Source organism: Fusarium falciforme, chromosome 6, assembly GCF_026873545.1.
Source record: "Fusarium falciforme chromosome 6, complete sequence".
Classification (NCBI taxonomy): domain Eukaryota; kingdom Fungi; phylum Ascomycota; class Sordariomycetes; order Hypocreales; family Nectriaceae; genus Fusarium; species Fusarium falciforme.
The window spans coordinates 1903394-1916704 of NC_070549.1; the positions used below are offsets into that span (position 1 = coordinate 1903394).

Below are 13311 nucleotides of genomic sequence, written 5' to 3' on the forward strand. Positions count from 1 at the left end.
GTCAGGAGGAAGCAAACGGACAGAGACTTTTTGTAAGAATAATACCTACGTCCTAGTTCTGCATCATGTATTCCAGACCGATCAAAGGGGCAAAACGGAGGTTAATTTAAAAACTCAAACTTTAACTCTCAGCTTTAATCAACCCTGCTCCTGAAATTGCACCTCCAAGTTGTCTCTTTCCGCATGTCTTATCCTGTTGCGACGGACACGGGGGTTGGACAGTCCTTGGTAGGGAAGAAGCAATAAGCGCTCCACAGATACAATAAATACTCACCCCGATTCGATAATGCTAAATACTAGCCAATTACAGCGACACTTGGTCAGTCACAGCAGTGGAAGCCTCCTTTGGATGCCCTGAAGCGCTCGGCCAATAGGCGGGGATTCCCTGAGCAAAACCAAGGTGATGTATCAACAAGTAACAGACGAGGCTGGGGATTGAGGCGTTCAGACCCTGGTCAACACTTGGGGGCCGTTTCTCTCTCTCTCCCTTCGCTGTCCCTTATAACCTAACATTGAATCCCGGCCACTGCAAATTTTCGTTTCTTCTCCATACTTATCCTTCGACACGGGAACTACAAATCGATCACAGAAGCCAAGCCGAACCAGAACTGTTGCATCTCTAAGCAATCTTGTGGCTTCGAAGTCGCAAAGTCCGTTACTCAAAGTGTTACGTCCCGAGCCTGCTGTACCGAAAACCCCAGCGCGCAATCGGTTATGTATGCAACCAACGCACTATCATCTTCTCGGTGGTTTGTCATTAACCGTTCCCCTTTTACCTATCTAGCCCGAAGCAGTGGATAGGCTGCTTGCCTTGCGCCACAGTCCGTCAAGCAGCCATGGGCAGAGCTACAAATTTGCACAAGGCAAGCAACATAGTCAGGGCAGATTCGCCAGATGGGACCACCGACTCTGAATTCAACCCTACATTTACCACAGAAATTTCCACAGCCATATTCAACAGTTTGCATGTCCGAAGGGCACAGCGACCTGCCACAACGGTCAAAAACAAGACTGGCCGTTACCCCTGGGAATGGCTACCTACCTGCAGATATATCTGCAACATCAACTCTCTTGCGACTTTTCGTGCGCTGGTAAATGAATGGGAGCGACAACAAGAGCCAAGAAGGGTTTCACTGGAGACGCTATGTTCATACATGAAGGACACATACGGGCCTGGAATGGTGTATCAGGACATTGGCCAAACCAAAAGGCGATTCTTTGGCAGAAGAGCGGTTGCAGCATCAGATGAGTTAGGAAGCACAGAGGGTTTTCTCGAGGCCGTCCCCAATGTCCGGACAAGGGTCAGACAACGAAGAATATCAACACCAACTGGACCCAACAGGAGACGCCCTATCTCTGAGGTCTCTAGGATGTCTACTCGCTCGACCACGCGGAGGAGAACAAGGCTTGAGAACGACACGCCAGCCGATCCTGAGTTACCCCGTTCCGCTCACAGAGCAACTGTCGCCGCAGCCTGTCCCTCGTCTGATACTGAAGAGAGCTCTGCCTGCGAGGAAATTCGAGTTTGCTCGCCACGGTCTGACACCACATCAGGTAGCACTTCGTTGGGGACTACCAACACTGTTAGTGACCATCACTCCCGCATTGTACAACTGCTAATTAGAATAGGGTACAAATCATGACATTGATCGCATCCGGATGGATTTGCAGAATGAAGTACGAACGGCTGCCGATGCTATCACCCAACAGCTTGAAAGTGCGACGACCGCCTTGTCAGAATGGCAGGGAGGCCTGCCTAAGAAGAGAAAGGAGATTAAGCAGGCCGAAAACAAGCTACAGGGGATCAAGAACAATATGAACCAAGCTGCTTTATTGCACGCCAAATCGAATTCGGCGTGCAAAGATGCCAGGGCTAGCATTGAGGAGATTCGCAAAGAACTGGCAGAAGCCAACGCCAATTTTCCGGGCGGATCTCCAAAAAGGCTTGCAGACATACGAAGCCGCCTGGCCAAGGCCAAACTCAGCCAGGCCAATGCCTTGGGAGCCTTCAACATAGCACAAAGCATCATGGATGAGTGGATTCGCAGAAAGACTGAAGCAGAGGCAAAATTGACTGGACTCAGGGGAGAAGTTCGAGACGAGGAAGCCCGAGGCGAGCTTCTTCAAACGACGCTGAAGCAGGCGAGACTACTCAGCACGATGAATGAAGTTGGACTTGAAGGGATAGAGGAACTACTGGCAAAGTGTCCCCGCGTAGTTGCTTCTTCTATGTATATTGTTGAGAAGAGATCCAGATGAACTATAACTGAGGCAGCTTTTTTAGAGCTAATGTCAATCAATTAGAAGAAATGCATTTTCAAACCCCATTGATACCTACGAATTTATGTTTATCATTGAGACGAGGCTATTCGAACGTGGAATCCGTGGCCGCGTGATGCCAACCAGGGTTGTTCCAGCATCAACACTGGACAGTTGACGGGAAATGTAGAATGCTTGATTTCTAAGGCTAACCGTTTTTCTAAGGATGCTGAGGTAGCGCAGGGGCATAGAGCCGATCTACGGCAAGATAAATGCGCCAAGGCGAATATTTTCGAGCTATAGAAGAGTGGAAAAACTGGGCACATTGTTACCCTAGTCCTTGCTGCTTGACTGTATCGGATCTTAGTAAATACCGGGGACAATTTTATAGCGGACAATCTTCCTATATGTATCCCAGTCCTTCCCATATTTGCGACGGCACTTGGCATCATCTCGACCATCTCGATGAATAAGTAGAATCGCAAAGTAGATGATGCAAAAGTATGGATGGGGATAGCGTATCCCCTTGCCTCGCCTTGTATGACCTGGCGGCCATCAACCATGACATAAGATCCAGGGACACCTGTTCTTGGGGTATTTGTCCCTGCAGATAGAATCTGATAGCCTGCCATGCCTGTAGGTAGGCAATAAGGCCAAGACTGCAACCAATCGCCGAGATAGTTAATATGGCGGGCAATACCCCACCACCCTGAGACGAGGAGCTTGCTGCCAGTTTCAGTCTTTATAAACTGCAGGTGTCTAACTTTGGGATGATTCTCGTCGGTGCGAAAGCGATTCTTTTCGTTGTTGGCTGACCTAAAGATGTAGAATCCGACGCCGAGAATAGCAAGCATGAGCGATAGGTGAAGAGGTCCAAGACGGAGAGGGTGGGTAGCCAAGTAACGGGTCTGCAAGGAAAAGACAAAGGGTTCCCAAACAAAGTCGGCAAAGGACAGCATCATACCAAATACATCAGTCGTGATATCGATAGTCGTGAGTATGGCTGGCTGGTGCCACCACAGGTCCAAGATGTATAGACCCTGAATAGTGGTGATGAATATGATACTGTCCGTGATGTATTCAAAATTGCGATATTGCTGAGCGCACCAGGTACAATTCATAACAAGCCAGCTAAGCATGCCAGGACATAGCTCCAGCCATTGCTTGAGATCGATTTCGCCAATAAAAGGCAGAGTGACTCGGGCATTTAGCTCCCGGCCAATAAACCAATCATATAGCAAGTTGCCGGACTGGCCTTCTATCGCAAGCTCGCGGTCTCCATCTTTGCTTGGCTTGAAGCTTCGGACGTAGACAAATGTGGCCACAACATACGAAATGAGGATGTTGGCGGTGATGAGCTGAATATAGTTGTTACTGATGAAGACCCACACGGGGAATTCTGGGCCCGAAACGACCGTATCGGCGGCTAAGACAGCCAGAATAACCGTGGGGCAGTAGAAGGCTAGAAGGCATTAACACCTCATCGTCTTTCTGGGGGCTCGGCACATACTGTTCAATCTGTACTTGAGCCCCTTACCAAACCTCAGGACAGTTCCCTCAACTTCTGCAGCCGGTAGTACACGGTAGAGGATGGCATTGACCAACACATAGCCCATCGAGACAGCAAGGGCTTTCCAACTGAACAATCCGATCACTCCGGTCTGTGGCCAGCCAACCTCGCGTTTGAGACGGTCCAAGGAAAGAGCTTGGGACTTAGAAGAGAGTGTACAGGGTAGTCTGAGATGTCATTACAGGCGAAGGCAAACATGTATACAAGAATCGGCAGACAAAACGAGATACCGAAGGCGCCGAGGCTAGGATATAGTTAGCATTGGCCTCCCTGCCTTTCTCACTGCGGAACTTGAGCACTGACGGGCCAGCGAACTCAAAGCCGTGGTCTTCGAAAGGTGGTTCAGGAACATTAGCAATCATTTTGTACAATTATTATAGACTGAGTCATGTCTAGGTTATAGGGGACAAAATGATGTTCATCTGCTTTTAAATCTGTCTTGGGCGCTGGCCCGCAATTCCAGCTGCGGTCGCAACGTTGCCGCCATGGTGTGTTACGATGATTTTCTGGTCGTTGGTAGATTCGTTAGGAGGGAAATAAACCTTGTCTAAAAGAATACACTCTGGCTTACTTATACTCCTATGATTGGCCTCGGGGTAAGCTTTTGGACTTCATATCGCAGGCCTCAAAATCATGCACTGTTACGTGGCAGCAACCCTTCACAGCTATACGGACTCAGGGCCAGTTAGATGTCTTGGATGCCAGGTATCACCAAGCAGGCAGCCTAATTTGGCAATGGCAAGCCCGTGCGGTATTGTTCAAGCAAAAATCTGCCTGCTGGTTAATCAGCAGCCCGCGCCGAGAGGAGTCCGTAGTAGAAGTTTGTTCACCAGTAGTGTGTCCCATCTAACTGTTCATCGGAGTAGCTCAGCTTGTACGACGAAACTGTTCGCTTCAATAAGTTTAATTTTTGAGTTATTAAAATTCTATTAAAACACTCTATACCTTAATAAGCTACCCCTGGGGATACTATTACGTCAGGGCATAATAAGAGCCTATAATCTCAATCCTCCCTTGAGGCGGCCCTGACTACGTTTCGCACCTATTAACAAACACCTAAGAGCAAGGCTTAAGGCATGAGCTCAGCTCTGGAAAGAAATGAATTTTTGTGCTTAAGTTTCGTCTCTGAGTTAAGTGGTACTATTAAACGAAACACGAGCGTTAGACGGCAATTTGGGAGTTGAATTAAGGAACAGGGGTTCCTGATTGTCGTCTCTACGTAGGGCTCCTCTTAAGGCAAGGGTTATTGGAAAAGACCCAATATACCAATAGCCTTATACCATACGCACTCCAAAGGTACTCCCATCAAGCCCAAGCCTCCTCAACACCGGATCACAACTCTGCCAGTGCCCTCCTTGTCTGTCCCCTTGGACCAGCCTTTCATCTTGACCCCATACGCGTGGCAGTCTAGGAGGTTAACAATCTCCTCCTTGTCCTCTGCGTCGGGGGACAGTTCACAAAAGCCGTTGGATACGCGCGGCTGGAACTTGGGGTCGATCGATTCCAAATATAACTCCTGGAAACCCCTCCACGACTTGAACTTTTGCTTGCGCTCGTCTCTTACAATTCCCAACAGGAGAGGCAGCACTTCTTTGAACGTGACCGGTCCGCGCCTCCCTGGGAAGAGAAGCCGCTTTCGGATGCCCTGGTATTCATTATCCACACTGCCAGATACTTCGTGGTCGTAGAAAATGCGCAGAATCGTGAGGTCTTTGTGCAGGCTGTCCTGGAGATCGCCTAGAGGGAGTGGTTCAGAACTGACGGGCTTGACGGGATTGACGGACTTGGCGGATCTTGTCACGAGCAAGCAGGCCAGATGAGGGCAGGCAGCTATCAGATGGAACTCTCTAGGATTGCCCGTCTTGCGCAGGATCATATAGATGGGCGCCCTAACATTGGTGTCGAGGAGAAAGATTTCATCCCCAGCTTCGACTACCTCGTCCAGCTTGCTTCGACTCATGGCGAAGATGACGTCCTCACAAGGAAACTCCCTGGTGTGGTTGATCCTATACCATCTTTCCCCGCCGAAAACACGAACTTTGGCTGGACGATTCTTGATCGACACCAGCCTCGTCAGGTTGAGAGACATGGCCCCAGTATCGGCGTCCACTGTCGCATTCTGGTGCCAAGGCCTCCTATCAAAGACAGTCTTGCGCAATTTACTTTCTACCTCGAAGAAGGACCCGGGAAGGAACCGGACCAGACGGAATTGTTTGTGTTCCGGACAGGCCGCTGCAGTCCATTTGCTCTTCCGGCGGCTATTCACCTCGACAAGGAAAGTCTCCACGTCTTCCCAGGCTGGATTATCTTTGTCATTGCTCCTAAACAGCTCTTCCCAGGCATCTCCTCTCCAGTGAGGCATCCAAGAGGGTATGCCGGTTTCAGCTGATCTACCCGCTGCCTTGAGGAGCAGCTGGGGTGCGCCTCCGCTGATGATGCCGTGGGCGAAGAAGCCTATTATGAGATGTTGGAGAGATATTCCATAGTCAGGCCGGATTTGGGTACCCTCCTTCATAGAGGAGAGGCCCATTACTCCATAGACCTTGTCCCGGATGTCGGACGACTGACTCTTCCAGGTGAGCGTCATGAACTCGGAGAGATTCTCCTGCATTACCGAGCCTCGGGTTGCATGCTGGAACCACGGTGCTCTGGTCTGCTCCCATAGCCAGTCGCGGCTCGACAGACGCTCAAAGTGCGTCGGCGTGGAAGGGTCAGCCCAGAAGATCTTATCCCCGATGGGTATGGCGATGCGTGGCGGGAGGATGAGTTCTTGAATGATCCACACCCTGCTGAAATACCGTCTCTCGAAAAGGCTTCGGATGTTGACTGGCTCTGTCTTGCTCGGAAGTTGCAGCTCCTCCAGGTTTTCGAGCTCGTGGAGAGGGAGCCGTGGAGGATGAACACCTGGCTTCTTGAATGCTATGTCATCACCGAGCCAGAGAAAGACCTGAAAGCATCCCGTGAAGAGCTGGCCCATCTTGGCGATGTGGTTACCTCTCTCCTGCATGTCTTCTTGGTTGATGCATATGGCGTCGACCCAGACCATCCGTAGGCCTCTCGAAGGACGGAGGTAGCGGAGCATTGCGCAGCAGTTACAGGTCTAGAGGAGAATATCCCAGTGCTCGCCGATGTAGATTAGGTGACGCCTAGAGTAGGTTTGAGATATACAGGCTATGAGGTGTTTTAGTTTCACACTCACAAGGTGTCGTCTCCATCTTCACCTCCCCAGGTATAAGAGACAGCCTCATAGTCGGGGAAATTGCCATCGCTGTACGTCTCCAATGACAAGTGAACCACGTCTGCTGGCAAATCCTTCTCTTCAGCCGTGAGGCATATAAGCCGAAACTTGTCTGTTTCCAGAGTGCGACCAGGGATGAGAGACTTTTGCGTCCTTGAAGGCAGGTCAGAGATTTGAAGACAGTCGTGAATCTCTTCTGCCAATGCGGCAGTCTTCTCTCGTGTGTGGAGATTTAACTGCCCTGCCTTTTCATCCGGCGGCAACGGAGAAACCGGGTTGGAAGGATGCTCCCTCAGCTGCTGGAGCTGCTCGTGAGCGGAAGCACCGCAGGCTTTGCATCTGGGGACGCAATCCTCACCGACCTAGACGATGGGGGATTGGCAAGATGTTGAGTGCCAACGGGTCATGGCGAAGCTTTATCGGGAGAGTATGGTGATCTGAGAGGCATGATGACCCCACCGCAAGATGTGCGGCTGAGGTACTTTGGTCGGATAGTTGAATTTGATTGCATTATTCCATCCTACTTAAGACCAAAGAGAGAAACGAGCCTTGCTTCTGCCAGATCTGAAACTAGAACTATCCGCAGACGAAGAAAAAAAAAAGGGCTGCAACGATGTGAATCTGACTGACGTGCCGCCTTTGTAGTCTCTCGTATATCTCACATTTAGACCTACTCCAGCCTCAATTTAGGCCTCTCTAGCCCGAGCTCAGCGCAAGCTCAGCTTATAGCTGCAAGAACTTAACTCAAAAAATAGAAGTGAGCTTTAGTGTGCTTGAGCTTCGTCTGCAAGTTAAGTGGTCTTTCTATCAATTCGTCGGGCCGGGGTTACATCAGTCGGGCCGGCCGGTCGGTTGAGGTCTGTGGCGGCCGAATTCATCGGGCCGGCATCGGTGGCTAAAACAGTCGCAGAGAGGTAAAAAGAATAGAAAACCTCAGAACAAGCCTTAAGCACATCATTTGCTAACTGCAAGCATAGGGAGAAGCTATCTTACTTTACTAGTTAAGGCCTATCTTGAGCTGAACCGTTTCCCAGCAAGTAGACCAAGCAATGGTTAGGGAACGACGGGACATAAGCCCTCCAGTGAGCCCTTCAAGTATGACTTTTGGCCCAGAGGATATGGATTCTATGGTAGATGGCAAAGGTATCCCGGGTCTTGACATAGATAGGAAATCATATGTTGCTTGTCCCCAATGACCGATCAACAATGAAAAGCAACGGGCTAAGTCCCATACAAGGTTGATCGCTAGGACATGAACAAACTTACTTTAGGAACTGCGGAATGGAATAACATACAGAGGGTATTACTCCAAAAGTGAGCCGTTTAAACCAGGCTGGCTGTACGCTTGCCATGCCAAGGATTATTGAGAAGAGATGCTAACATTTCTAGACAATTCCTCCTCCACAAGCATCTTCATACCTCGCAATCATATGTATCTATCATATTGGCTCCCATTTTATTACATGAAATGTAAACCTTGAGTCAACCATCCCCGAGGTCAAAGGAATACTTTAGGCACAACCGAACAAGGTGATATGTCAAAAGGCAGTATGCCAAGACATGGATTTTGAGCTCGCTTGCGCAGAGCCATACAGCTTACCCGGGCGTCAACTAAATTGGTCCGTAGCACAAACAGTTGAGGCTTTTACACGCCTGCCAAGACGCCATGACTGGAAGGTCCTTTAAATGCGACCACAGAGCGCTCGGATTTACCAAACTCGGACAATCTCATGACCTTGCGCTGATTCAGGCCCATATGGATTTCAGGCTGTATTTCCACTACCAGTGTATATATACGTCAGCGCTTTCCCGTAAAATGTTGTATTGAGCTTACTTGCACTACATTCAACTTCATGATTTCGGTCTATATCTAAAATTCACACATCACTACGCGCATTTACTGGCCAGAAAGCAACCATGGAAAAAGAAAACCTCAAGAGGGCTGGGGAGTCTGCAGAGGTCGAGCAGCAACTAGTTGAGCAACCTCCATCCTATGATGCCACTCATCAACAAGAACCATCTGCACCCGAAGACCTACCCATTCTCGTCCTCGACGACTGCCGCATCTACTCTGCATATGCGCCCTCTCGCACTCTATATGAGCTCAACAGTCCCCCAGCCTACAACACCACCGATGTCTATGGCATCGAAAAGATGCGATATCGCGTCGCCAACTCAGACTCGGAACCAAGTCTCCAGTCTCGTCTCGACCACATATACGACTTTAAAGCCGAATTTGTGAGCAAAGGCGAATTTGGGGGCACGAACGGAAAGAATGTCGTTCTCACGGGGCAGACCAGCCAGAAGCGGACATTTCCCAAAGTTACAATGTCGCAGGGCTTGTCTACAAGTTCTTTCAAAGTCGAAGGACTTTTAAAGGCAGACACTGATCTACGAGGACGACTTAGTCCAGGGCGAGCAAACACGATAATTTGGAAGGATGCTCAAGGCAAGGTCATTGCTGCGGAAACACGCCCACAACGCGACAAAGAGGGTAAGATTGAGGAGCCGCCTCGACTTTCGATCAAGGCTACGGTTGAGGAGAAGTTGTTTGATTTGCTTGTCGCTTGTTGGTGCGCTCGCGTGTGGAGGGATGCTGTCAAAGACCTCCGTGAGCCTCTGACGTGGGAACAATGTTTGTATTCCAAGTGCATTGTGGAAACTCGTGCTGACCTTTCATCGCAGTCAAACGGATCGCTTCCACAAAGACCTCCGGGGGGACAGGTATCTATGGTGGCGCATGTACGGGGACCAGGTACTCATAGCTTGACAGCCAGGCGAAGTGCTGAGGATTACAATGACTTCCGGCCCAACAAAGTTGTGAGAGCTTGACAAACAAAGGCCAAAACGTTTCTTATATTCTAAAGTGGTTAATAGACAGTAGTCGAATGGAAATGGCCTATTAATACTCCTCAAAGGTGTTTCCTCCCGTTTCGACAGCCTTGCAAGGTGTCTCCACAGCCGAGAAACGCTCATTAAAGCAGCTCGTCGGCTGGAGAGGTTAGATCCGTTGGGCCGCTGGGAATTCAGCCGAGATGCTGATCAGCGACAAACGGCAATGAGATTGTTGAAACGATCCATCGCAGACTTGTCAGCCAGATCGACAGTACGTATCCACCATTTCATATCAAGTGCCGACGTAAGGCTGCGAGTTGGTGAATGAAGTCTTGACCCGAGGTGTGCGCGACTCTCATCCACAGCCTGCAGGCCTACCACCAGTCGTTTGCTCACCCTACTGGAAACCGTCTTCACACAGGGAGAGCCATTCACATTCTCCGTCAGTGTGACAGTTTCAGAATGTCTAAAAATAAGCGTGCATAATCCCCCGTCAAAGCTTGGGGCTGTCGCATAAACGTGACGAATGACCAATATCTCGCTCAATGCCGTCACACTGCTCATTTCCACTGCATCAGCCAAGAAGGCCGCTAGCGGCAGCTAGAAGCAATGTTTCAACAATCGACCTTCTTCCTTCAGCTGCCAAACACCGCAGATGCCGAGATGATGCGCCCAGAATCAACACCATTGCCAGCCACCCCGTTCGTTAGACCTGTCTCGCCTCTCTCGTCAAGAGCGCATGGTCTGAACGTTCGGGCATTGCTCCTAATCTGAATCAGTCCGGTTTCCCCTTGGCGTCGTCTTGGTCGCTCTCACCGGAAAGGACCCCTTTTTAGCGTCGCATCGTGGCGTGAGCTAATTTACCCTGCTGGCACAAAGGCCGTGCCGAGGGGATGGCCAAGGACCAGGGGGTAGCTTTTAGGCGAGATGAATAAAAGAAGCTCCTCCCCTCCCGGTGGTCAGGTCTCTTGTCAACTGGCCGAGTCTCTGGATAACTTCATTGCAGGCTTCCAGGGAGTTACATCGGAGGGCAAAGGGTCTATCATGGCTCCGACAAGTCGCATCGCCCTCGTGGCGATGTCATTCCTCCTTTCAGGACGTTTCGCAGCAGCTGGTGAGTTTGACTAACAAGCTCTGTCAGTATTGTCTCGGCTGACACGATATCGACGCGTCTAGACTGCGACATTTCTGGCAACTATACTATTATCGATTCACCCGACGATACCAAAGGAGTTTCCTCTTGTACCGACATCGACGGCTCATTGTCTCTCCTTTTCGATAGCGACCCATCTGCATGGCCATCCGACAAGGCTTCAGTCGACCTCGGCGACATCAGTTCCCTCACTGGCGACCTGGTCATTTACCCTCACAAGCATTCCAAGAAGACGGCGGTCACGGCATCCGACCTCAAGACTGTTGATGGCGAGTTCTCGATATGGAACACGGGTTCAGGCAGCACAATCGACGAGTTCGACCTGTCTTTTAAAGCGCTGGAAGAAGTGGGCAAGAACTATGTCATTACTGGAGGGTTCGCCAAGCTCTCGATTGAGCACGACAAGGACGTGACGGTGGGCTCCATGATGAGAGTCACTGACACTCAAGTGGAGGAGCTGGAGTTGAATGGGATTCATACCGTGGATGGCGACTTTTCCATCGATGCGAACGGTGATATGAAGGAGCTTGTGGCTGGTGCTCTCACAACAGCAAACAAGGGCTTTGCCATTTCGGAAAACTCTGCTCTGGAGAAGATTTCTTTCCCCAAGCTCAAGACGGTCAAGGGAGACATTACCATCTACAAAAACAGCGCGTTCACCAAGATTGGACTCTCAGCGCTCGAGTTTGCGGGAACCATTTCGGTCACCGCCAACGGAGACAAGCCCGTTGTCATGTTCCCTAGGCTTACAACTCTCGGAAACGGCAACACCACGGCGACTTCGACGTTTGAGGATGTGAGCAAGATTGGGTTTGCGTCGTTGAGCAAGGTCAAGGGTTCTCTCACCTTCCAGTCCACCGCGCTCGAGGACCTCACGATTCCCCTCATCAAGAACCTCGAAGGCACCATCACCGTCGAGGATAACCCCTCTCTGACGACCTTTGCTCTTCCCAGAGTGACTTATGTGCAGGAGATGGACATTAGCGGCAACGATGAGCTCACCAATATCACGGCCAACGCTCTCAAGTCTGCCGGCACCATCTCGATCAAGGGCCCCTTCACCAACGTCGAGTTCTTCAACCTGGAAAAGGTTGAGGGTGACTTCAAGATTTCCGGCGACAAGTCCATGGACTGCAGCTGGTTTGATGCGAACATCAAGAAGATTGTTGAGGGAAAATACTCTTGCGTTGGAGACCACGAGAAGAAGGAGAGGAAGTCTAGTACCGGAGGCATTGAGGACACTGAGGGAAACCCGGAGGATTATATCAACAGCGAGGACAATGAGGACGACAGCGACGGAAGCAGCAGTGGAAGCGGAAGCGGAAGCGACAAGAGCTCGGGCAAGGAGGGATCCGACAGCAGCGAAGGAAGCTCCGGCAGCAATGGCGGCCTCTCCACGGGCGCAAAGGCTGGTATCGCAGTCGGCGTCGTACTAGGAGTCCTTCTCGCTCTCGCCGTAGCCTTCTTCCTCTGGCGCCGACGACGAACATCCGAAGAGCAACCACGCCTCGGCAGCAGCTCCAGCAGCGCGACACGCACAAACCCCTTTGATGGACAGCAGCTGGGTGTGCACACCAAGATCGAGGCCAACAACCCGAGCCCGTCTCCCAGCCTGGGCACGCTCAACTTTGGGCGCAACTCGCTCATCGAGTCCACGGGTGGTCTGTCCGATGCGTGGAAGACGATCCGACGGGTGAGCGACTCGTCGGGCGGGTCGACAACCAAGGAGGGGGCGAGCATCCTCAAGGAGTGAAAGCAAAGCGTTTTGTTTTGAAGTTTTACCAAGTGATACCAAAGTCAAGTCAAGCAAGAAAGTCATTACCTATACCTAGTTAGACGTGGGCAGGAAGCGTACTGCATCTCATAGTGTTAATTTCGTAATTTGGGGAACCATACGAGCAAGACAAGAAGAGTCTTCTCTCTCCCGATTCATTTATCACACTCCTTATCACAATCCTGTCTCTTCCTGCTCAACGAAAAAGAATGTCAGAGAACCGCTGAACCACTTAAAGTCCACCAGGCTAAGACACCCTTGTGGAGAATGGCCTGAAGATCCCCAACTGCTACCGCTCAATCATGGAGCTCACCACCACCGTCTCGAGCATCTTACAGGAAGATGCAGCCCCACAGCGTGATTACGAGAGGTGGTTCCCTTGCTGCGTGTAACCCCCTCATCAGCCATCAAACAAACTTAACCGATCGACGCGCGGCGAAACGGTCGGTGAATTTCTCGACACAAAAAGCTGTCCTTTCTCG

General features: G+C 50.6%; 4 protein-coding genes and 1 pseudogene across 5 annotated transcripts, besides 1 other annotated feature; 3 read left to right on the top strand and 2 right to left on the bottom strand.

Annotated features, from left to right (window-relative positions):
- Nucleotides 1–836: 836 nt before the first annotated feature.
- NCS54_00814500 (Hypothetical protein) lies at nucleotides 837–2259 on the top strand (the record flags this gene model as incomplete). The annotated part of the gene is made up of 2 exons (XM_053153543.1): nucleotides 837–1583; nucleotides 1630–2259. The coding sequence occupies 2 exons, from the start codon at nucleotides 837–839 to the stop codon at nucleotides 2257–2259; spliced, it is 1377 nt and encodes a 458-aa protein (XP_053009518.1).
- Nucleotides 2260–2592: 333 nt separating this feature from the next.
- Nucleotides 2593–4191, bottom strand: NCS54_00814600 (Delta(14)-sterol reductase-like protein; the record flags this gene model as incomplete). Its single annotated transcript, XM_053153544.1, has 5 exons — nucleotides 2593–2610; nucleotides 3024–3721; nucleotides 3770–3964; nucleotides 4012–4073; nucleotides 4133–4191. 5 exons carry the CDS (start codon nucleotides 4189–4191, stop codon nucleotides 2593–2595), a joined length of 1032 nt encoding a protein of 343 aa, XP_053009519.1.
- A 959-nt stretch (nucleotides 4192–5150) lies between these two features.
- NCS54_00814700 (HET domain-containing protein) lies at nucleotides 5151–6911 on the bottom strand (the record flags this gene model as incomplete). Its single annotated transcript, XM_053153545.1, has 1 exon — nucleotides 5151–6911. One exon carries the CDS (start codon nucleotides 6909–6911, stop codon nucleotides 5151–5153), a length of 1761 nt encoding a protein of 586 aa, XP_053009520.1.
- Nucleotides 6912–8984: 2073 nt separating this feature from the next.
- On the top strand, nucleotides 8985–9899 carry NCS54_00814800 (Hypothetical protein; the record flags this gene model as incomplete). Its single annotated transcript, XM_053153546.1, has 3 exons — nucleotides 8985–9702; nucleotides 9753–9791; nucleotides 9841–9899. 3 exons carry the CDS (start codon nucleotides 8985–8987, stop codon nucleotides 9897–9899), a joined length of 816 nt encoding a protein of 271 aa, XP_053009521.1.
- A 1011-nt stretch (nucleotides 9900–10910) lies between these two features.
- Nucleotides 10911–12808, top strand: NCS54_00814900 (annotated as a pseudogene). Its single transcript has 2 exons — nucleotides 10911–11016; nucleotides 11079–12808.
- Nucleotides 10911–12808: a sequence feature.
- Nucleotides 12809–13311: the final 503 nt, after the last annotated feature.